General features: G+C 53.5%; 1 protein-coding gene across 5 annotated transcripts in view; it reads right to left on the reverse strand.

Annotated features, from left to right (window-relative positions):
• PIK3C2B (phosphatidylinositol-4-phosphate 3-kinase catalytic subunit type 2 beta) overlaps positions 1-23,574 on the reverse strand; it is a 59,979-nt gene that overhangs the window by 13,062 nt on the left and 23,343 nt on the right. For all 5 annotated transcript variants that reach the window (XM_079912339.1, XM_079912341.1, XM_079912340.1 and 2 more), the window contains 21 exons: positions 22,143-22,243; positions 21,400-21,554; positions 21,064-21,184; positions 18,008-18,119; positions 17,777-17,856; positions 17,332-17,395; positions 15,712-15,858; positions 15,037-15,070; positions 14,017-14,212; positions 12,813-12,935; positions 9,221-9,388; positions 8,549-8,660; positions 7,251-7,393; positions 5,761-5,949; positions 4,521-4,614; positions 4,289-4,383; positions 3,649-3,829; positions 2,760-2,867; positions 2,020-2,112; positions 1,083-1,212; positions 115-251 (listed from right to left, as the gene is read on the reverse strand). In XM_079912339.1, the coding sequence (XP_079768465.1) occupies positions 115-251; positions 1,083-1,212; positions 2,020-2,112; positions 2,760-2,867; positions 3,649-3,829; positions 4,289-4,383; positions 4,521-4,614; positions 5,761-5,949; positions 7,251-7,393; positions 8,549-8,660; positions 9,221-9,388; positions 12,813-12,935; positions 14,017-14,212; positions 15,037-15,070; positions 15,712-15,858; positions 17,332-17,395; positions 17,777-17,856; positions 18,008-18,119; positions 21,064-21,184; positions 21,400-21,554; positions 22,143-22,243 (2,583 nt within the window). The remainder of the gene's footprint in view (positions 1-114; positions 252-1,082; positions 1,213-2,019; positions 2,113-2,759; positions 2,868-3,648; positions 3,830-4,288; positions 4,384-4,520; positions 4,615-5,760; positions 5,950-7,250; positions 7,394-8,548; positions 8,661-9,220; positions 9,389-12,812; positions 12,936-14,016; positions 14,213-15,036; positions 15,071-15,711; positions 15,859-17,331; positions 17,396-17,776; positions 17,857-18,007; positions 18,120-21,063; positions 21,185-21,399; positions 21,555-22,142; positions 22,244-23,574) is intronic.

Here is a 23,574-nt window from a genome sequence, read left to right on the forward strand (position 1 = left end):
TCCTCCCAATACAGCTGAGCTGTCTTCTCTGTGCATGTGTGGGCCTTGTGGGAACACGGTGTGCCAGAGTCACGCACATCCCACCCCAGCTTCACCCCCACGCTTCAATCCTACCTTCTCGTACTCGTCCTCCCCAGGGTTGTGTTTCTGCAGCCAGTCGGCTAGGGGCCGGTCCTTGAAGGAGCCGGTCACCCCGTGCTCCACCTGGATCTTGCGCAGGGTCTCAGAGTTGGGGATCATCTCTACCATCCCTGTGAGGGGAGACATCAAGTCATTCTCCAGAGCAGAGACAAGGCGTCTGTCAGGAGAGGACTCCAAGAGCTTTGCCGGATGCTTCCCTACAGATTAAGCTCTTGGGCATTTGGACAAAGTCTGATAATAAAGGGAAAGATCCTTCCCCTGGTTTCATACTCCATGCTGTGACTCCTTGGTCCCCCCAGCTCATAGCCATGATCCTTTTCTGTTTTAACTTTTACTACGGGATTTTCAAATACATATAAGAATAAAGAAATGGTATCATGAACTCACACAAAACCAGTTTCAAAAATTATCAACACTTTGCTAATCTTGTTTCATCTATTTCACTCACCCAGCCCTGCTTCCCCCTCTTCTCTTCCACCCTCCCCCTACCCCATTCGCGGCTGGAGTATTTTTAAGTAAATCCCATACATGTCATTTCACTCATAAGTATTTCAAGTATAACTAGCAAGGACACAACCACCATGCCATTATCACATCCAAAAATTCAACGACCATTCTTTGATCTGATCTAACCCAGTCTACGTGCAAGTTTCCCCCAACTGTGTCCAAAAGTATCTGTTTACAGTTGGTTTGTTAGAATTGGGATCCAAAGTCTCCACGGTTTGCTTGGTTATGTCTCCAAGCCTGTTTTATTTTATAATAGTCTCTCTCCTCTGCCTTCTTTTTTTAATGTCATTCCACAGCTTCTAATGGGATAATCTTGTCCTTTTCATTTTTCTGGAGAAGCACACAGTTCTCGTCAGGGAATGGCAAAAGGGTAGTAAGCAAGAATGCCCCCCACGCCAGCTGCCCAGTCAGCGCCCCGCCCACTCCCTACTGACCTCTCCCACGGCCAGTGGAGAAGCAGCGGAAGAGGACCATGCGCATGTCCAGCCCCTCCTGGACCCAGATCTTGCTCATGATGCGAATCATCTGCAGGGTCAGCATGTCCTGGCGAAGGTCGTCCCCACACTGGATGAAGGAAGACAGTGACCGGAACCACCTCCCCCACTTCCCCCAGCTCCCAGATCTCCCAGGAGGGCAACCTTGGCCCAGACTAGTAACCAGGGACTGCTCAGTGCTCCCACCTCACACTCAGACCTGCTCACACCAGGTCAAACACCAGAGATGGGCCAGGAACCACATCTTGCCCGTGTGGTGTTCCAGCTCTTCTCCCAACCCCACGTCCCCATTTGCACTGAAGTCAGGGTCCTCTTCTTCATGCAGCCTTCCTGACCATCAAAGCCTTAAAACTTGGATTTGGAACTTACACACAACAAATATATGTCACTAAGTCACGCACGCCTTTCATTTCCCCCACTGGATTGTCCGCTCTGAGACTATCCTTTATTCCTCAGAATCATGGATGTACCAGTTAGAGGGACCTTAAGATTCATCAGGTCCAACCTGCACCTGATTTATGAATTTCCTCTTCAGCACACCTGCCATAGTCATTCAGCTTGAATACTCCAGAGACAGCCAGGTCAGCACCTTATCCATTCCACTGCTGAGGTAGCTCTGCTTTCTAGAAAGCGCTTCTGACACTGAGCTGTCAGTTACCTCCTTACACATCCCAACACTGTTCCTAGCCCTCTGGGGCCACACACAATTCATCTATTTCCTTTTTCACCCGATAGTCTTTCACGCACTAAAATGGCAGCATGAGTGTGACCCAGTAGGAAGAGAATGGCCCCGAGGCTGCTTCTGCCACCCTTGGATTCCCACCTCTCCTTCTCTCTACCATCTATATCCCACCAGGCTTGAGAGAAGCATCCTCACCTTGAAGATGACACGGATGTTCTCGCCCAGCGGATCCACATTTTGGAAGGAGAGCTTGAGGGGGACTGCATTGGAGTTGAAGTAGGAACAGTCCTGCCACAGTAGAGAGGGTAGTGATGAGGGTCAGGGTGGCCCAGGCCCAGGCCCAGGCCCAGGAAGGAAAACGGCCTCTCCAACTCTCCACCAGCTGCTGCTCATTGTTTCTTCCAGATTTCTGCAGAGCCCACATTCCTTCCCTCCCTCCCTATCACCCTGGTTCAGTTTATGACTTCAGCTCCTGCACCTGGTCTCTCTCACCCCTTCGGTTCACTCCACACACAACTTACTAGTTGTGTGACTTCTGGCAAGTCGTGTGTCCCACGTATAACTCAGTTTACACCTCTGTAAAATGGGGCTCACAACAGTACCGACTTCCTAAGAGTCGTGAGGATGAACTGTGATAACCAAAGGAAAGCACTTAGAACAGTGCCAGGCACAGAGTGCGTGCTCGATGAATGACAGGTGGGAGCGTCACCAGCCTGGACTTCAACCCCGACACCATCAGCAGAGGCACTTACCCAGCCCCAACCCAATTCCTCCACCCCGCAGAGCTGTCAGGTAAAAGTCCATACACGTTAGCGTTGGCAAGAGGCCCCACATATGCCTTTCTTCCTCATCTCTCTCAGTAACCAGGTCAGTGAGGACCTGGCTTCCACTGAGCCCTCCCCACTCCAAGAGCCCCAAACCCACCAGTCACTCACCCTGGGCACGATGCCCTTAACCAGCAGACTGGGGCTAAGCGGCAGGCGGCAGGAGCCATTGAGGGCAAAAAACTGCCCCACCTCCTCCAGGCCTGTGCGGAGAATCCCCTGGTGGGGAAAGGAGAGCAGGGGTGAGGTGAGGGGCCCATAAGCTCCACTCAGAGCCAGGCCTCTCCCAGGGGCGGGTGCCAGTAGTGGTTGGCATGGAAACAGTCACCCGAGAGATGTGGACAACCTCCTGGAGACGGTGAAGAAGGAAGACTGCCCCACCCACACCACAGCCATGGCCACAGCCCAAACACCTATAGAGACTGGGTGGATGACAGAACAGCTTAAAGCAGCCCACGGTGAACTGAGAGGGTGGGCTACAGGTCAACGAGGAGTTGCCACTTGGGCCGTTGCCAAAAAAGCCAATCATCTAGACTTCACAATCTCCCAATTTTTAAATGTTAGCAACCAGGATCACTAATACTGGTCTAATACAACCCCTTTGTGCAAACAGATAAAGGTGCCCCTTCTGGGTGGTAGCAGCCCTGAGCCGTGGCTCACAGCACAGTGAACAAAGTATGACTGAATTTTAGCCCTCACTTGCCCCCTCTGGCTGGGTGCTCTTGTGCAGTGAACAACTTACACAACTGGGCTTAGCCTTTAAGGTAAACAGTTAAATAAAAATGTTAATACTTCGCAAGCCAAAGAGAACACATTCCGTGGGCTGTATCCAGCTTGCAGACTGTCAGTTTGTAGCCTGTAGGTTAGGGAGTCACCTCTTTCCAGCCCCTCACCAGAGATGGTCAAGTGCCACCCTGCTGGTCAGGATGCCTAAGAAGTTAACGACTGGCTGCAGAGGCCCAGAACTGGAAATGGGGAGAGGCAGCCTCACCCCACTCACCGGCCGTGCAGACGGGGCAGCCTCCCGGACCTGCTGGGCCAGCTTGGCCAGGGTACTGACAAGCCAGCACTGGCGGTTAAACTCCTCTCTCAGCCCCTTGCCACAGCAACACAGCAAGGCTGCCAGCAGATACTGGTAGCGGATGCTGAACTGAGAGTCCTTGAGGCCGTCTTTCAGCAACCTACCAGGCAAAGGGAGGGGGGAAGTCAGAACACTCAAAGGATAACAGGCAAGGGGAGGGTGGGGAGTGGTCAGACCCAGCTCCAGCTCCCTGGAGAACCCACCCCAAACTTGGGAAGGAAAACAGGCTCTGGATGCAGAACTTATACAGAGGCGTTCGGCCACACCTCAGCCTGCCCATGCTGTCTTTAAATAGGGCTCAAAGCCCTTCTGCATCTGGTTTCTCCTTGTATTTCTGCCGTGCGTGGGTGCAGGGGAGGGCCAGGGATGATCCCCACTGCGCTTACATGCGGGTGAGCTGAGACCCCCCGAGGAAAAGGTCCTGGCCCAAGGCCACCTGGTAAGTCAGACACATACTGCAACCCAGATGGCTCAGCTCCCCACCCTTGCAGGCTTAGAGTAAAACACCCCCAAGTGAAGGAGGTGTGTCCATCTCTCCTCTTTCTGCACACAGTTTTACCAGAAGAAGTAGTGAGTCACTCTCAAGTCAGAGACAGCTCGTTTCAGGAGGAAGCGCACCAAGGGGCTGTCCAGGTAGCACTCATACTTTAAGGCCTGTGTAGGAGAGAGGGAACAGGAGGCTTTGTTGACTGCCTGTAATCTATACCAACTGCTATCCCTGCAGGATGCAGTCTGTCTTGGGGTCCTGGGGGTGGGACCATCAGAACTGGAGGGAAGGCCAGCTCACCCACCTGCACGAGCTGGGGCAAGTAGTCCAACAGCTCAGCATCAGAGAGGGAGCCAATCCACTGAACGGCCATACGACGCACCTCCTGGTCTGGGAACCTGCAAAATAGAGCCCAGGACCCTGACAATCCAGCCACAGGGTCTAAGGCACAGGAGTGAGGAAGCACCCTCACCCCTAGGTCTCAGAGCCATGGGTGAAGAAATGGCAATGACTCCCAGAACCTGCCAAAGCCACTAGAAGAGTCCTAAGCACCTTTTCTGGATTGCAGCCCTTGAGAGTGGCCCTGGCCCATGGTCAGAGTCAGCCTTGGGCCATGGAAGCCACTCTCACTCTCTGTATGAGTTAAGAAAATGGGATAAAGTCCTCAACCCCACTCCCAAAGATCTCTTCCTTGACTCCCATTGTGCCAGAAATCCCATCATCACAGAGCCCTCGTGAGGGTCAAAGCATTATTGTTTCTTGGTACCATCCTTTTAATGCAAAGCTTGCCAGGCAAATAACAGAGATCATGAAATTATATATAAGCCAGTACACCTAGCCAGAATTAGTTTAGCAGAGATTAGCAAAACCTTTGCCTCAAAGAGTCCTGAAGGCAAAATACATGCATCAGGTACATTTTAATTACTAAGAGTGGAAGAAAATAAACCATTCTAGGGGTTTGAGACTGGGAGCCTGTGTCCCCAGAGGAACGAAGGAAGAGAGGACTGTAAGAGCAGAACTAAGTGATAAGGTTTGGGTTACACAGGTGTGTGCATATGTCAAATCTCAGCAAATGTACACATAAGGCTTGGGCATTTACTTACATGTAAATTTTGTCTCAAAAGAAAACAACATAAACAAACATTGAGCTGTAGTTAATGTTATGGTTGCTAAAGTATTTAGGAAGGAGTTATGATGCCTCAATTTACTTCAAAATGCATTAAAGAATAAGATGTATTGATGGACAGTATATACATAATAAAGCAAATATAACAAATGTGAATGGTTAGAATTTAGGTGGTGGGAATATGGATGTTCACTATTAAATTCTCAGTTTTGTTGTATGTTTGAAAAATGTTCATAATATAACATGGGGGGTGGGGGTGGAATAAAATAAAGAAAGGGAAAAGGAGAAGTGGAAAAGCCCTGAATTTCCACACCCACTTGACCATTCTCCCCAGAGCTGGCCAGGTCAGTGATGGGCAGTGCCAAGCCCTGGCTTCTGGAAGGACACGTGGTCAGGAAAGGTAGGTGTTACAACTCACGTGGCATGCAGGAGCCCCAGGGCATCCTGGTGGTTCATGTGGGTCCACTGCTTCAGGAGAGCGTAGATGTCGGGCAGGCAAGCCCACTCCCAGCTGGGGGCGCTAGCGAGCACCAGGGGGAGTGAGCTCACCTCCGAGTGGCAATAATACCGCTTCTCCCACAGGCTCTTTTTGTCAGCATCAGTGAGCCTGGGGGTGGAAGTGGTAGGGGGAGGTGAGAGAGACAGCAGAGTCAGCCAGAGGGTAAGGTACTCACGCTCCAAGAGAATGCGACACACTCCAGTTCAGTAGTTGCCAGACTTCGCTGCATGTTACAATCACCTGAGGAGCTTTATAAACGCCTCTTGTCCAGGCTACACCCAAAACCAATTAAGTCAGAATGTCTGGGGAAGGCAGGCATCGGTAATTTTAAAAATATCCCTAAGTGACTGCAATGTGTGAAGCGAACTCTGGGAGCCAGGGTCCAAATGGCATCTTTGATCCTTGACTCAGGGACATCTCACACCAAGGCAGCATGCAGGGGCCAAGGGCACCGAATTCGCCACCCCTCCTGAGGATGCCCTTCGGGCATCATTCCCAAGTAGAGCCACCAGAGGGCAGTGGTCCCCACTGCTCAGGGTCTGGGCAGCTGAGAGGCCTCCTGGGGCTTCCTGGGGCCAGCTGGAGGTTTTATAGGACCTGCAGCTAATTGGGCCTTGCCTGAGATCAGGTGTCTAATGGGAGAAGGGAGCTCAGGGGCTGATGAAGCAAGGGGTCAGCAGAGGAATGGGGGCAGGGGAGGTCTGCCGTCACTCGGTGATTCTGGCTGCCCTGGGTGAGACACGAGGGAGAGAGATGAGCCCCATCTCTCTCATTTCCCCCAACCGCCACATGCAAGGGCCATGCAGGAGCCAGAGAGGTATAGGAGAGAGCAGGCCGGGGAGGAGCCCAGATCCCACCAGCTCCTCCAGCCTCTTCAACCCTGGTGAGACAGGCAGCCCCAAGGATGAGATCAGCTTGGACTCGCTTACCCCTGACAGCTGCCAGCTTGCCTTGACACCTGATCCTTTTTGGAAAGTGACAGGGCCAGAGAAATGCAAAGGCTGTGGGTGTGGAAGGGGCAGGAGGTGGGGGCAGGGTGGTAAGCATAACGCCCAGCTGCCCCAATGGACAGCAAATAGTACACAGCTTATCTGGGGGTGGGGCAAAGCTCTGGTCCTCTTGGCAAGCTGATTCTGGGCCAAGTCCCCATCGTGGGGATGGGTGTTCCCAGATCTAACATCCTGACTGTGAGCTCTCCACTTTGCCTAAGGTCAGCTCATGAAAAACGTCTGGGGGCTGCAGAGCCCTCTCTCCACCACTTCCTGCCTAGGCGGCAGTGCCCACCCTATCCCACCTTGACTCCCAAAGCAGGAGGACAGGGACCTGCTGGGAGGTAAGAGAAGGTCAGTTAGAACTCGAGAGACTTAGTAGAGGCCCGAGTCACACATGGGGGTTGCCCTGGGCCTCACCAGTACAGGGACTCCTTCTGCATGATGTTTTTAAGCACGTGTTGGTCTTCCTCCCGGAGGCTGCCAAACTCATAGCGGGGGCTGAACTTGTCTCCAGCGGGGCTGGTGAACTTGATGTCGAAGGCTGAGGTGGGAAAGTCAATCTGGGAGATGACATCAGGGAAGTGAGGAGAGAGAACAGGAAGCTGGGTGGGGCTGCCACCTACCTGGGTCTCCAGCTCTTCTTTTACCCACCAGCCTTCCTGCCTCCCTTCCTCCCTCCCTTACCCTCAGATTCTTTGTCTGTAAAATAACCTTGTTGGACTTGGTGATCGCTAAAGTCCCTTCCAGCTATAACTTCCAGCGAAAAATGAGAAGGAAACAGAGAGAGAGAAAGAAAAACGGTCAAGTGAGGAAGAGGTTGGGCTGAGATGCATCTAGGTGAGGGGACTGGCCCCAGGCCAAACTCTGAACAGAAGCGTCATTAGGCTGAGCCACTGGGAGCCTCACGCCGAGGTTGGGGAGCCTTCAGTGTGGTCTTGGAGGGCACTACTGCCTGATGGAAAGTGGGACCACATGCCAGGTGAGAGCTCTGCCAACTCTGAAGCCTGCAACGCTGGGTTCCCTTGCTCTCTGCTGCCATGTTCATCCTTCTAAAATGGATGTCAGAGCTCAGGGAGCCAGTCCTCAAAGGGAGTTCCACATTCTTTCATTCAAGAAATGTTTATTGAACCCTAATATGTACCGAACATTGTTCTGGGCCCTGGGCACAGAGTAGCAAATAAGACAGATAAAAACGCCTGCCTCTTGGAGCTTTCATTCTGTATCCACTTTGATTCCATATTCCGTACCAAAGCATCTCGTGACCACAAGAAAAGGAACCAGAAACGGTAACTAGACCTTGGACCTGACCAGCTCCTCCTCCTGTCCCCAGAGAATGGGTCCACCCCACTAGAGCACTGAGTGGCTGTGGGGAGGGCTTCCCCATGGGCCCCAAGAGGGGATGGCTCAGATTAGTAATATTAGGGTTCAATATAAGGAACTCTGAAGAGCTGAGCCCTGGTTGGCAAGGGTCTCAGACCCTGCCTTCAGGCTCCTTGAAATCAGCTAACCTCAAGGAGACGGGACATAGCTTCCGTAGAACTTGCCCTCCCACTCCGGGTCTAACCATGTTCACCTAGTTGCTTCAGTCTCATCATCCTACGCGCAAAGTTCCGCACTTTCTCCTACTGCCCCAGCCCAAACCTCAAAGGGAAAACATGGAGCCAACTCTGGAGTGGTCCTGATGGGTCGGTGGGAGGGAGAGGCTGGGGTCTCACCTGCAGGATGACACTATCTGGCTGATGGAAATTAGGTGCACTCCAACGGGTACTGGGGCTTTCCTGTGTTGCTGGCCATAAGCCCAGAAGCTTCCGGCCACAGGTCAGGACTCTAAGGAGGATGGAAGGTGGGATAAGCCAACAAACCCAGTCGCTAAGGAGATGGTTCTCCTCCCGCTCTCCCTATCCAAAACTCTGCCTTTTCTGCTTGAAGCCACTGCCCAACTCCTCTCTCTCATTCTCCCCCACAGACCACGACCTTCTCTTTCTTCCAAGTCCTACAAAAACCCACCCCCTCCAGGAAGCCTTCCTAAACTAACCACACCCTCCCTGGTCTGGGTGACCTGGTGGCAGGGATGCCTTCATGACGTAGAGAGCTGGACTGGATGACCTCTAAGGTCCTTCCAATGACAAGACCAGATGACGCTGCCTGAGCATGCATGTCCATGCCCCTTCCCACCAGTCCTGCCCAGTAGCTCTTGATTACATTAACTGTGCTGGCCACCAGTCCTGTGCCTTGGTCCTCTCCACCAGGGCTGGGACCCTCTGGACTCTGCCGGCGAGCCCCACCTGGCCAACCTGCCCAAGGGGCATTGGCCCATGCAGCGGCCAGGCCTCTCTCTCCCTATCCCCTCCTCCCTGCCAAGGCCAAGCTGCCCTGGGCCCACATACTGCCTGAAGTTGAAGAGCGGAGCAGTGACCCAGCCCAGGGCTTCGGGCACCCGCCGCTGCTTATTGGACTCCGAGGAACTCCCGGGTGGGGGGATGGGCAGAGCATAGAGAGTGGCACACAGCAGGGTCTCCCGAGGCAACCGGTTCACCTGCACAGGGAAGCAGATCCTAGGGGGGACAGGAAACCAAATCAGGAAGCGGCACCCCTGTGGCTTCCAGGGCCAGGTGGCCCAGGAAGTCAAGATGAGGCTGAGAACTTGGCCTCCCGATATGCTCCCTGGGTAAGCCTTCCTGCAGAACCAGGACAGATCCCAAACTGCAGGCAAAACCTCCACTCGATGCCTGCAGGAGCACAGTCTATATGTCTTTGCAGCCTCTTGGCAGAGTAAGACAAACATCCTCTGATTTTGAGGCTACCCACAGTGACCAGACAGAACTCACTTGGCCAGGGCCACCTAGAGTTCAGGTGTCTACATGCCCCATACCGTCAGCCATACTCCTTCCCTTGTTTTAGGATTTCTGCAGAGTCACCGAGAAGCTGCTCCTTTTGACAATCCTTCTCCACTGAACAATCCCCAACCCTCCCCCACCTCTTTCGGTTGAGAGCAGCCTGGAAGCGGCAGCATGATCTCCGCCTTCAGCGCACCCTCCCCCACGGCCCTCCCACCTGTCTGTCCTCCCGTGTCCCCTTCTTCTCCTAACCCACTGGACGCAAATAGTTTGTTCTCACCCCGAAACATTTTCAAAGCCAAAGGGATAAAAAGAAGGGGCTCCTCTGAGTCCCTGGGTGGTGAGAAAGCAAACTGGCGGGGCCCAAAGAACTGACACCGAAGCCCTTGCCAGCACCCAAGCCCAGATAGTCTCTCCCGTGCTCCCACGCCTGAATCACACCCGGCTACTCCCTCCAAGTTCAGGATAAGGACCTGGGGTGGGGTGGGTGGAGAGGGGAGGGGAGCTGTGGGAAGAGGGAGGACCCACATTACCTTTCGGGGCAGCTGTCCCTGGGAAAAGTCCATACTGTCACACCCTTCTGGCCAGCCCAGGGCCCAGCAGCTTTTATGCCAGAGGGCACAGAGGCGGGGCGGCCACCCCCAAGGTTAGCAGTTTCATGATGAAGCAGCCTCCCTCCACCGCTGCCCCTCACTCCTCCAGGGGAATCTCCACGTAAGTGAGGCACTCTCTCCTTCCCGCCAGACTGGCAGGGCCCTGCTCTGTCCCAGCTGCCTCTACCATGGGGGCCCACAGCTATAATTAGGACCCCGCCAGCAGCCAGCGTGCACGCCAGGCCAGGGCTTGGCTACGGTGGCAGAGCGAGGCTGCTGGGCCTATTTTGAGAGTTAGCTGACCCCATGCTGCTACAGTGAGGGAGACAATCAGCTGACCCCACAGCAAAGAGGAGACGGAGTTGGCCCTGATCCCTTTCTTTTCACCCAAGAAGCGGCTTCCAGCTGGGCATCCAGAGGAAAAGAGAGTGAGGAACCTTTCTAGCTGAAACCATAATGGCTAGAACCAACCAAGGGCCCCTTCTCCTCAGCCCTTGGGTATAGCTGGTATTCTAAAACCTCCCCCATGGACCTTCACCTGGGGTGAGTCAGGACAACCGGTAGGTTAGCTGTAGCCCTGAACTTCCTCCCTTCTGCAACCCATTCCTCAACAGTGCATCACAGGGGCTGACTCCTCCGGGCAGCATTCCTGGGATGTGCCGGTTCCAGTCCTGGTTCTGCCTCTCACAACCTTGGGCAACTACTCACACCTCTGCACCTCAGCTTCTTCATCAGTGAAAAGGGGAACATGGCTTCACTTGTGTGATGTGTGTATATACTGGGTGCTTTTTCTATGTGACACTGTGGTTACTGCACTGGAACGGAGCTATATACATTTAGTACTTTCATGCACAAACATCCCCATGTGCCAGTCACTTGGAACAGAGAAACCAGAACTGAGAGAGCTCAGAACACAACAAAGATGATAAAGAAGAAAGCATTTATCGTGTACTAGGTACTGTGCCAAGTACTTTACTTGCAGTGTCTCAACTGCTCTCAAACAACCCTATAGGGTAGGCCCTATTACCGTGTCCTTTTTGGGTTGAATGACCTGCCCAAGGTTGCACCTACGGTGAGAAGGAGAGGATGGTGGCACCCAAAGCCTACACTGTACTGCCTCCTCCCACATGCCTTGGTCTTGATCACGAAGGTGCCACGGGGCATCTGGAGGGGCAGCGCTGACATGACACCCTCCACAAGGCTCTAGGAAGGATAGCAGCCCTATGGGATTTGAGGCGGAGATTCAGACAGGGAGTAGAATGAGACCACAGAGCAGGCAGCTTGAGGTGGGACATGCTGGGCTGCTTCCACACCTCTGATACTCCGTGGGGAAGGGGTCTAAGGCTCATTGTGAGGTCTGCCTGGGCTGGAGCGCTATAAAGCACGTAGTAATTGAGGCCAGAGAATCCCAAGGGGATGGTGAAATTCGGGAGCCGTTTAATGTAGCCATCCTCAGCCTCCAAGGAGTCTCTCCTGCTCTGGTGATTGTTTAATTAAAGGACTTCATTTATACCTTTATTGCTCTAAGAATCATAAACGTGTGAAGACAGGAGAAAAGGTCTGCCTCTCCCGTTGGCCGTCTGTAAAATGGCCCACCTCTCCCCGGATTTCCACAGACTCTCCATCCACCTATTTTGGTATCCTTGGCCTCCCCAAGGACCCTCCTCAATCTCTTTAACCTGCACTCCAAATACTGAATTTGCAGCTCTGCTTTGCACATAAGGACTCAGAGATAAGTCAGTCTGGGAAAGTGAAGCTGCGGGGAGCAAACAAGGTGCTTGCTGACTGTCTGGAGGGAGGACGGAGCAGCACAGAAAAGGCACGAGGCACACAGGCTCCTGCAATGTCACCATCGAGGCACCCTGGCCTCCATTTCCTTCCTGTTTTGCTTGGCTGATGCCTACCTTCCGGACAGCAAATTACTGTTAATAAACGGTGGTTAATACTATCTTGTGCTTGTGTTTTCATGTTTCTATTTATAACCTGTCTTACCTCATTTCCGTGCCACAATTGCCTCTGAGTTAAACAAATGTCCCCATTTTACAGTTTGAGAAACTGAGGCCCAAAGAGGCCAGAGAGAACATACGACTAGAGACAGACCTAGAAATAGAGCCTTATTCCTATAGCTCTAAGCCCATTAGTCTTCCCTCTAGGCAGCCTCCCCTTCCAGATCTATAAGGGAGAAAGAAACCATGGTGCCATCTCCCTCTTCCATGAGAACTGTAGGAAGAAGGGAGAAGATGAGACTCCCTCAGACTAGTTAAACCTTTTAAGGGAGACAAGATCGAAACAATGAATTATTATTAAAACTAATGTTTATATGGTCCTTCATGGTTTACAACAAGCCTTTATGGATACTTCTCATTGGAAACTCATAACAACTTGAGAGGTAGAAATTACACTTGTCCCCATTTAAGATAGGGAAGTGGAGTCTCAAGAGTCTGAATGGCTTGTTTGGTTAGGGTTCGTGACAGAGCCTGGTTTAATCTGGGCATTCAGGAGGCTGAGAGGGTCTGCAGTGGGCACTGGAGCCTGGCGGGAGGTCTTACTGCTGGTCCCAGATGATGAGGTGGAAGAGGTACTTGGAGAAGTGAACCCTTCGGGTCCGCAGGGGGCTGCACAGCTCCTTGCCGCCATGGCTGAGGGAGCAGGAGAGGTAGAACTCTTCATAGCTACAAGAGAAAGGGCGTAGGTCAGGACACTCAGCTCCCAGACCTCATCGCAGTCACCCAAACTATGCCAAACACCATTTCCCCTGTAAGACTCTTGATCTGTGGGACTGGAACGTGGGGTCAAGGGACAGGACAGCCAAATCGGGTTCGCGGAAGTGTGCTCCGGGAAAAGCAACTGGATCTGGATCTCTCTGCCCAGTTTCAGGTTCCATGCTGAGCCCTCGGTTTTTCTCCCTTCTTTATTGGGAAGCAGCCATGCAGCCTCCTCCTTAGAACCAGCTCCAGCCCATGGGGTGTCCGGGGGCACGCCTGCGCACGTGCGCATGCGCAGGTGAGAAGCGTGGGGGATGAAAAACGACATATGCTGAAATGAATGCCAACACATGGGAGTCCCTGCAGCTCGTGACAGGTGCCTGACAGAAGAGGTCAGAGAAGGCCCTGGTTTCCCAGGCTGCCTCCTTTGTTCTCCGCCAATCGCCCAGAGGAATACATTAAGTGAGGAACAAAGAGAGAAGGGGAAGGGAGGGGGAGGGGGTGTGGGAAGAGGCGGGGGGGGGGGGGGGGGGGGGGTGTCGGGTGGAGCCAAAGGCCTATTCCCTCAGGCCTGGGATGCTGGGAGACCCTGAGAGGAGCTCAGGATTACCAAGTTAACGTCCTCCTCCACCCACCCTTGCAGGCCTAGGGAACTCCAGACAAAGGGTCATCTCCCACCTCCCCGCCCCCTCCCATTGTCCATCTGCAGGGGAGTGCAGTCATTGGCCGTGAGGCATGCACTCAGATCTGGGAAGCGGCCATCTGTCGCAGCGTCTCCATCAGCTGGCCTTGGATGGGAGGGGGCAGGGATGCCTAGGCAGCCATCGCTGAGAGGGAGTGACAAGATCTGACCGCTGCTGCCTTTTCTCTCTCCTCTGGGATGTCCCAGCCCGTCAGTCTCCCTCTCAGTGGGTTCATCCCCTCAGCCACAGCGCACCATAATGCCACAGATCCTAAATTTAGGACAGTGGGGTCACATGCGGACAGGAAAAGCCACCTGAAGTCTAACTCAGCTTGCTCCCTATAGGCCATTCAGCCCAGTGCTCACCTGGTAGCCCAGATGATGGGGATGCGGTGGGTGGCATAGACCGTAAAGGCCAGGGGCCCAGAAAAATGGCAGGCCTCCTGGACCAGATCATGCTTGTGGCTCCCGTGCACCGCTGTCTGGAAGTCTGCATTGAACGTGTTGCAGTACAGCTCCACCAGGTCCAAGATGGCAGCTGTCAGGGCTTCCACAACCTTCTCTGTGAAAGGAAGGGGATAGAAGGAAGAATAGTGGGGCTTCAACAAGCCCCATCTTATTGTCATGGCACTGGCTAAGGTGGGATACCCTCGGACAGTAGTCCCCAAATGCCAGTCACCCATCTGTGATGAAGCAGGAGCACGTCACGAGCTTCTCGTAAAATGACAGATCCTCAGTTTTAAAATTGTCCTTATTTTTACGTATTGCTACTTATTTAGTGTAAAATGTCCTTTCTTTTAGGAAGTAGTGGGAATAATAGTTACCAGTTACTTAAAAGAAGTCATTGCTTAGTAAAATAAAAACTGATAATTCTATGTTGGTCCCCAAAATAATGCTTTTTGGTCCACGAAATCTGAAACACTGGGAATCACTGACCAAGAATCCTAGAGAAACGAGCTCTGTAGGGCAACATTCTGCTTGCAAGACTTAAGGGGGAATCCTAGGGAAAAATTCTTTATCACCATCTCCCCAGGCCCCTTCAAAGTTGGAAACACAGGGGTTAGGAGCTCACAACCTACCCAAGTGAAAGTTTTTCCATCTGGAACCCAGGGCTAACTCTGCCCCACCACGCCTACCCTCACACTTACACCGCCTCATCACCATCTCCCAGGGACACCACAGGAATAACTAGTAAAAATAACTAGAAAACATTTTGTGGAAAGAAATGTGCTCTCCAGCTGCGTCCACGCCTCATATAGGAAAACACATACACACACAGAGGCAGACCTGGACCCATAAATCAAAGGGGCCAGGGAGAAAAAGGAATCTGGGCAGAGACTGCAGTTTTCAGCTGCCCCTTCTGGATGAAGAGAGCAGCTCCCTTACCTCGGTTTTCCCTCACAGCCAAGACGGTGGGATCCTATTGGGGAAAAAGGAGAGGGAGGGGAGCTTCAGGGCCATGGCCTTTTCCGTCACAGCTGGAAGAAGGGCTTTTCACAGCTGTGCTCATGTGGACCAGACTGGACCGAAATTTGAGGAGCAGAGTTTCCCCAGGGAGGATAGAGTAACAGTTTGTACCAGATTCGTGTGATGGGACAGTGAACCAGACCAAGGATAAAATCACCGTGTCCACCCAAATGAAACACGCCAGCCCTCAGGCTACCCCACTACAGATCACAGCACCTATCGTGCTGGCTGGCCCCGTCTGCACAGCACACAGCCCCCATTGCGGAGTCCCAAATCCCCGGCTCGGGGCAGATTTTGGTCTTGCACCCTGCTGGGTATGAAAACTGGCAGGCAGCGCCGCAGTGACTGTGAACAAAGCCTCTGCTGGCCTGGGATCCCGGCAGTCAGTCCCGGGGGGAGATCCTAGCCCACTCTCATCCTCAGCAAGAGGTGACAGACTTGGCAGCTATCTCCCCAAAACTCTGTGACTGAATGTTCAAACATAAAAGATGGAGGTTGAGAGAAGAGCCTTTTAGTAAGTGGACACCTAGTCACCTGGTTTCCGGGGAATTTTCCTCTCCTCCTTCCCCACGCTAGTGCTCTGGGCCCCGTTACCTTCTGAATTTTAGGCTTCATTCGGGAAGGGCAGGGGGGCAGCTGGTTGAGAGCGTTGGTGATCTCAGGGGTTTCCACAGCGGCTAGGGCGTTGCAGATGGCCTTGACAGACTGGACCACCCTGTCGGCCTTCAGTGGAAAGTCGCCCTGTGGGAGGCGGCACAGTGAGGCTGGCAGGCTAGCACTCAGCCTCCAGCACCCACAGTGTTGAAGGAATGAGCCGGCAGGAGTAGCGGCCTATGACTCTCAGGAGTAACCAGTGGAATCCATGCTTTATTTTCAAACATCCAGCGTTAGTGAACCACACACAGCTCCTGCTGAATTAAAGGAGCCAAGCCCACGTTCCCCAGCGCTTTCAGCCATGCTGCCTGAACTCCTCTTATTCCCAGCCTCCCTCTGTCCGCTACAGTCTGCTTATACTATACAAACACATGCAGGGTCTCCCCCAGAGACATGCAGTTTTAATAAAATCAATCCACAGGGACTAGCAGGGGGACCAAAGAGATCACACTGAGGGCCCACTTGCCCACGCAGCCTTATTTCTCCTACTACTGTCAAGAATGTCCAGATGGGTCTCATCTCAGACCATGGCCATGCCCTGCCCTCTGCACTTTGGCTCCTGCAGTTTTCTCATTTGGAATCCCCTTACCTGTCCTACCCTGACTACCTAAGTAAATGCAAATCACGGACCAGCTAAACTCCACCCTCCTTCCCCAAGCCTTCCCTGGACAGTTCCCCTCTCTAACACTCTCCAAGAGCCCCTGATTAACTCATTACCAACCTGTTCTGTCTACTAATAGCTTTACGTTACTATTCCATTTTTCTGGCAGGAACACAAGCCCCTGAAGGCTAAGACAATTCTTATGCTTCTCCATCCACAGTAGCCATTAACAGAGGGCCAGACTAGTGCAAAAAAAGGTGTTCAGAGAACTCCCCTCTCATCACAGTAAATTTTCAAGCAGAGGCTGCTAGAGAAGGGATTCTGGTAGTCGGTGGAGGGCTGAGCTAGATACAAAGCTGAACTCTCCCAAAAGGATGTAACCACTATAACAGGATCAGTGAGACAGGGATTGTTTTTGAAGGTCACTGTCTGATTTTCTTCAACTTCACGACATGTGGAGCAAATGTTTATTCTCATGGTTTTGAGGCTTAAAACTCCATGTGAATCCACGTAAGGAGAGTCCTGGCCCTTCCCTACCTTTGGGACCCTCTACCTCTGACGATTTTCCACCTGTGACACCAGCACATCAGAACCTCTCAAATCAGAGGTTCCTGGGCCCTGCTCACAGGACGCACACTCCAGTGCACGCTCAAGTTCAGCAGCAGGGCGACAACTCTATGTCCCTTAGCTTTGAAGATGCCCTACTCCAGAGATAGGATCAGGGCATGGTTCCTGACCTACTTCTACAGAGGAGCACAACCCTTCTATACACACTGGCCAGCTGCCCAAGAGCTGGCAGTCGTGGTTTGCCCATGTGCTAGGGGAATGAAAAAAAGTGCTCTGCTAATAGATTTTCAGTATCTACTCCAGATCCCCAGTGTGAGCTGATCCCAGGAGGACGGGAGGAGAGGAAGGGAGGAGCGTTGGGCAGCTGGGCCAGCCCCAGAATTTGTACTCACATCAGCCAACAGGAAGGCATCCACCTCATTGTGGTAAGTGTCAAACAGAAGACTCAGGGCCTGCCTGGGGAGTTGGGGACAGGGAAAGGTCATAGAAGATGTCAGAACAGACCCAGTGTACTGGAAGACCCATCCTCTCCCTCCTTCTCCACAGCTCAGGAATCAGACTCTGGCTTAAAGGGGTTCCCACTCTTCCCTTAGGTCCCATGAAGACTGAAGGCCGGCAAGTCCTTTCTAGTTGGCTACCTTCTACCTGGAGAATGTGGCAAAGGACTAGAGGGAAGAGATGTCACATACCCTGAAGTGGGGATCTTCTCCTCTAAGACTCTTGGGCCCCAACACCTGCAAGAACCCCTGGCCCTGGCATAAAGGCAAGCAAGGGTATCTGCTAGGGTCCCCTCACGGTTCGGGCTTGGGCCACATCCGAGATGGTGCCCACTCTCACCTGCTGATGGTCTGCTTGACCGGCCTCTCTTGCAGATGGATGAGGTAGTTCAAGGTGGAGGGGCTCTGGTCATCATTCACCTGTGTAAGAAGTGCCCTATTCAGAGAAGGGTGGTGCCTGTATCACAGCGCAGTGCTACTGCCCCGTGTCCGCCCAAGGTATTCCATATCGCCCTCTGCCCACTACCTCCCCATCCCCACGCAGCCATCAGCCTCCCCACCACACACGAACCGTCCGGGCCAGGTCACCGCGTACAGCTTTCTGCTCCATCAGCTGTAGCCGAATGTCGATGTCAAACTTTCGACAGTATTGAATATACTCGTGGCTGCCCAGGGCGTGCTTGCTGGTGGGACAGGGGGAAAAGGCCATTAGCATTCTGGGGGCTCACTGGGACTTTCAAGGGAAATGCATACCTTAGCCTCAGGGAGAGAGAAACAGGAGGAAGGGGGAGGAAAGGTGAAGGGGGAGTATACCTGTCATGTACCCCTACCTTAGCTCTTAGGAGATGTCATGGTAGAGCTTGGGGAAAGAAACAGAGGTCTGTCTAAAGAAATGCCACCTATTACATTTAACCCTTGGTCTGTACAAACAATGACTTTCCTAGGTATTTATTACCATTATCACTGGTTCACTCTAGGGGCGGGAACTTCTGGAGGGAGTGGAGAACAAAGAGATTTCTCAGGGGCAGTGTTTAAACCCCATCCTCTTGGCTTTGGTACACAGGACACAAAAGAAGCCAGCCTGTGCTCAGGCTTGGGTGTGGAGCTCAATGGGTGACACTATCCCCCCAACACTGTGATCCTAAGTCTCACATCCCCCACCATGACCAACTGGGTGCTGGGACCAACCAACCAAAGCCACCAAGATTCCAGGTCTATCATCCCTAACCCACCAAAGTGCTGCTTCTCACCTCCCTCTGTGGCTCCTGCGATGGTGAATAACAAGGTAAATCTCTACAGACTACCAGCATGCTATTCCCACTGCTCAGGTGAGACCCCCGCCCCACCCCCAAGTTTCAGAGAAGGCGGCTTAGGGAGTCCCTCGGTGATCCAGCCCCTTCCTCCCTCCAGATCACACCTTAGGCAGAAAGGAAGCCGAGGAGAAGGGGCAGGCTGAGTCCCACTTGCAGGCCAGCACTGCAGGCCTGGGCCATGTCCCAGCAGCTGGGTAACAGAAGCCGGAAAGGGACTTCCTTCCTCAGCAGAGCTGGGAATCTAGGCCAGAAATGGAGAGGAAAGGAGCAAAGCATAGGGCTCTGTGCAGAAGCCAGCAGAGGTGCCTGCGCCGGAGGCCAGTCGAGTCCAGCTAGGACGTAAGTGGGTTTTCCACATCCGGAGGCGCCAAGCCTCTGATTTAGACCCCAACCTGCTAAGACTGAGCTGCAGTCAAAACCTGGGGGTGAAAAAAAAAAAAAAAAAAAACCTGGGGGTGGGAGAGGCTGGGCTGTGGGGTGGGGCTGGTAGGAGTGCCCTGGGAGGAAGGAAGAGTACGTCAGGGGTGGGGGAGGTGGCAGGAAACCCAACCCTCCCCGGGGACTGTCTCAAGGTTCTTATCTGAGAGCAGCCTGCATCCTGGACCCGCCACTCCCCCTCAGCGTCAGTCCCTTTTCTAAGCAAGGGTAGGAAACACAGGGCCTCCTTGGGAACTAGCAGCTTTCTGGAACCCCCAGAGGGTCCTTTCCACCCCCAACCCAAGGCAGCTATCTTGTGCTCAGGGGTCTGGGCTTTTCTGTTGCGTGGGAGGGAAGAGAAGAGCCTTGGTGGAGGAGGGGGCTCCTGGACCAAGAGTGATGGACACAGGTCCCCCAGGGACTTGCTTGACCTTCTCTGTGGAAGGCCTTCCTCTGTGTGCATTCAAGTTAGAGTGGGAGAGGCATGACCCTAGGACCAACAATCCTTCTCCACCTTGCCTGGAACACTCCACCTGAGTCTTGGCAAGATGTCAGAAGCTGACGGCTTATCTACCACCTCTGGACTTGGGGGCTCAAGGACTAGGGGGCTGCAAGGGAAATGACAGTACCCATCTAATCCGCATCCTCTCTTTGGACTGGTCCTTCCCTGGGAATATTTACTGATCGCTCGTTGGGTGATCCTCATATTTAACCCTTGCTACATCGTACAGAAGCAGCTGAGGGTCAGAGCTCCACAACGATCAAGTGGCAGCTGGAACCCAAACCAGCTGCGTTGATGTGACCCATTATGCCCCTTGCTCCCTTACAACAGTGGCAGGTGCTCTGCGCCAGGAGCCCCTGAATCTGGGGCCCCCTCTATTCCCCTAGGGGAGAGCGATACCCATTTGAACTGTGCTCCCTGGAGGTGTGCCACGTAGGGCCCTGCCCCCTTCTTTTCTCTCAGTTTTCCAGTTGAGGGCACAGAGGCCAGGAAGGGCCCACAATATCCCTAAGGTTAAAGAAACCAGCCAAGAACTGCTCTAGCCATAGATCAACCATCCTTGCATCTAGACCTGCATATAAGAGAAAGAGCAAGTGGTGGCCCTCATCGCGCACCCCTCAGACCTGAGATACCGGCCTCTCCTCCCCCGCTCCCAAGATCTGCTTCACCAAGTGGCCAGTAGGCAACTGGAAGCTTAGGGAGGAAAGCAGCTCTCTTTATTTCCTTATCTGCTGGCCTCTGGCTGACTCTACAGCCTGCCACACAGCTGTACCACCTGAGGGGTCCAGTCCCCCTTCCCACCACCCCAGCACCCCAGAGTCCCAGGGCAGTGGAAAGGGGATTGCTGCCACTGGATGCAGAGGAGCTGGAGGCGAGCCTTTGGTAAGGAGCATAACCAGCTGCACATGCCAGTGGGGGAAAGGCTTGTCAGCAGGGGAAGGGGGAGGAGAGAGCAACTGGGATTTTTACCGCTAGTTCCACAGGGCGCTTCTGCCCAGTCCTCTTCCAGCCCTTGGCCATAAAGACCCCACACATAATCTAGGGCGGGAGAAGCTACCCCACACAGTTCCCCCGCCCCCACACACACATCCCTCCACACGCAGAAGTCTGCAAGCAGATACGACTTAGTCTTTGTCTAATCCCAGTTCCAAGCTCTTTCCACAGCAGATTTGGCCCAGGAAGCCAGCCAACCCCGCTGGAAGACCGAGCTCCTGGGGGAAGTACGACGTGGCTGACAGTATGCCCAGAAAGCAGGAGTCCTGACTGTGGGATTGGCAGGGAGCTGCCAGCCCCAGGCCTCGAGCCCAGCACCACCCCGGCGAAGCCCCCTCAGAAGCCTACTACCTAGAAGGCAGGTGCCACTTCCTGCCCGCTTGTCCCCACCAGTGCACTCACTTCTGCAGGAATTCCTCCAGCCCACAGGGCTTTAGCACGAAGTCACCCACATCGACACCCCTCAGTTCATCATGGGTATAGCACAGGGTCTGGTAGATGAGCAAGTCTACAGTGGAGGAACCTGCAAGGGGAGAGGCAGGGGAAGCAATGAGGGGGGGCACTGGGGCAGGCGGGGTTCATCCCGATCCCGTCCCCCAGAGCCATCAACAACCAGATAAAGCAGGCAAACACACAGTTTGGGGTTGGGAATCGACGGCAAAAGACCCCACACAGTCAAAACACCGTCACCCCTGCCCCACCTTTAGGGATGCTCACACCGACTCCCCACTAACTTACAGTTGCAGGTAAAAGTGAGCGGCTCCCGCAGGCTGTCACACAACACGGTCACCTTCAGGTTAACCTCATCCCCGAGGTGCTCTGGGCTTGGGGTGACAGTGCTCCAGACATACCCAGTGAGGGAGTAGTCTTGGACATCAGAGCCAGATCGGAGGCTGTGCAGGAAGAGAGGGAGAAGGACCGTCGCTGTGCCTTCAGAAGAGAATGGTCAACAAGAGGCCTGCTGGGACCTCCCGTCCTGAGGCCCAAGGACCCCTCCGTCCCCACTCAGCCCGTGGGTCTGTGGGCCAGGATGGGGGCAGTGGGGAAGCAGCTGGGGGAAACCCTGTTCTTGATACATCTGTTACAGTTGCAAAATGTTTCCCAAGCTGAGTTGAACATTAAGGATAGTTTTAAAACCACACAGCTTTCCACGGAAAAATTTTCCACTTCCTTTCTCTTTTAGCCCCAGATAAGATTACACTCTTATCTCCATCTGGGGTGTGTTTGTTCCTAAAGGCAACTGAGCCTGAAGTGATTGGAACAATTTGACTGTTAGATCGAGGTTTCCTGAATTTTGTCCAAAGTGTGAAACTTCTAAGATTGCAAAAAGCCTGCAAATACCGGTTGCAGGAAGCATCCCATAGTTGTAAATTGAGATGTATTAAATATGGCTCTTCTTCCTCCCTAGAAAGTTCTGAAAGGGGTGACTCTCCTCCCCAGCGCCCACAACCCTCCCCAACCCCCCAGTCTTTAACTCTTACATATCCAGCATGTGGCAGAATGCAGCAACTTCCTCATCTCTCTCCTCTGAGACCTCAAACAACTCATGGCCATTGGCGATGGCGTGGGGCCGGGAGCCCACCTTTAAGAGAAGAGCAACTTACTCAGTGCCTTTTCCCTCATGCCATCCCCTTCCCACAGGCTCCTAGGCCTAAACTCTTAAACTCTAGGTGTAAAGACTTTCCAGTGAAAGGGGCATAAAAAAACATGTGGGAAATCCAGGAATATATTTATCTGCCGTCCTGGCAGACCAAGAGCCAAGGTGAAAGAGTGCTTGATGCCTTAGCTGAGTCTGGAAGCCTGGGTGGGATGGACATGAGTGTGGCCGAACCTCCTTCCCGAGAGGCCAGTGTCTAATAAGCTCAACCCTGCAGGTCAGGTGGTTCCCGGCACGCTGGGCCGTGGGGCTGGCTTTCTGGGGGATGCTCCCAGAGGCGTGGAGGGGAGCTGAGCAGACAGCTGTTGTTCCCCGTCCCACCACTGAGGCCAGAGCAAGGGGTTGCCCAAACCGTCCCCAGGGAAGCTGAGCCCTGGGCAAAGCTCCAACATCCACAGTAAGCCCCAGGGACCCAACTCAGAGAGAGACCGAGAGACTGTGAATGGAGGCAATGACTCAGACACATGTGCGTTCCCAGTAAGCACTACTTGAGGAAGAGAGCGTCAAAGCAGCTTTCTGGGCAGGAAAGAACCGGGAAGAAGGCTTAGCTCCTCCTGGCTCTCAAGTCTTCTGGTCCCCAAGAGCTGGAATGTCAGGAAGCCTTCCTGGGCCCCACTTCCTGTCCAAGAACATGTGTGTGCTGGTGGGGTTCTCACAGACAAGACCTCAAACTGTCTCCCACCACAGAGCTGTTTTCAGTCACCCATGAGGAGTTCTAAAGCAGCCCTCGAACAAGGCCTGCAGCACAGCCGCAGGGAGGAGCTGGTGCGTGGCAGGTTTCGGCCTGCCTGCCCAGAGCCACCAGGGAGGCCACTGCAAGGGAGTGAGGTGACAGCTCTGACAGAGGGCCGGCCTGCATCCGGTAAAGGCGGATACTTCCGGGGAGCCAGTGTGCACACACGCAACGCCTCACCTCTCAGCCTCCCCCTGGCTATTCTCCTGTCCTCCCCGCCCCCTCGGGGCAGATGGCAGCAACTGAGCTCCTCATTTGAATATCCAGATTGTTTCCTCTGAGTGACCCTCTCTCATTGGCCTTGCTCCCCTGGGTGAGCATGGAGCGGGTGCAGAGAGGGGAGGGTAGCCGTGGGGGCAGTTGGCATGGGAGGCCCTGGCTCTGCCAAGTTCATGCCTGTGTCCCAGTCAAAACAATAGTACCACTGTCAGCAGCTAACCCACAAAAGTGAGAGCGATAGAGAGAGCAACAGAGACAGACAGAGACAGAGAGACAGCAAGAGGAGGGGAAGGCAGGAGAGTGG

This window comes from Stenella coeruleoalba, assembly GCF_951394435.1.
Source record: "Stenella coeruleoalba genome assembly, chromosome: 1".
NCBI lineage: Eukaryota > Metazoa > Chordata > Mammalia > Artiodactyla > Delphinidae > Stenella > Stenella coeruleoalba.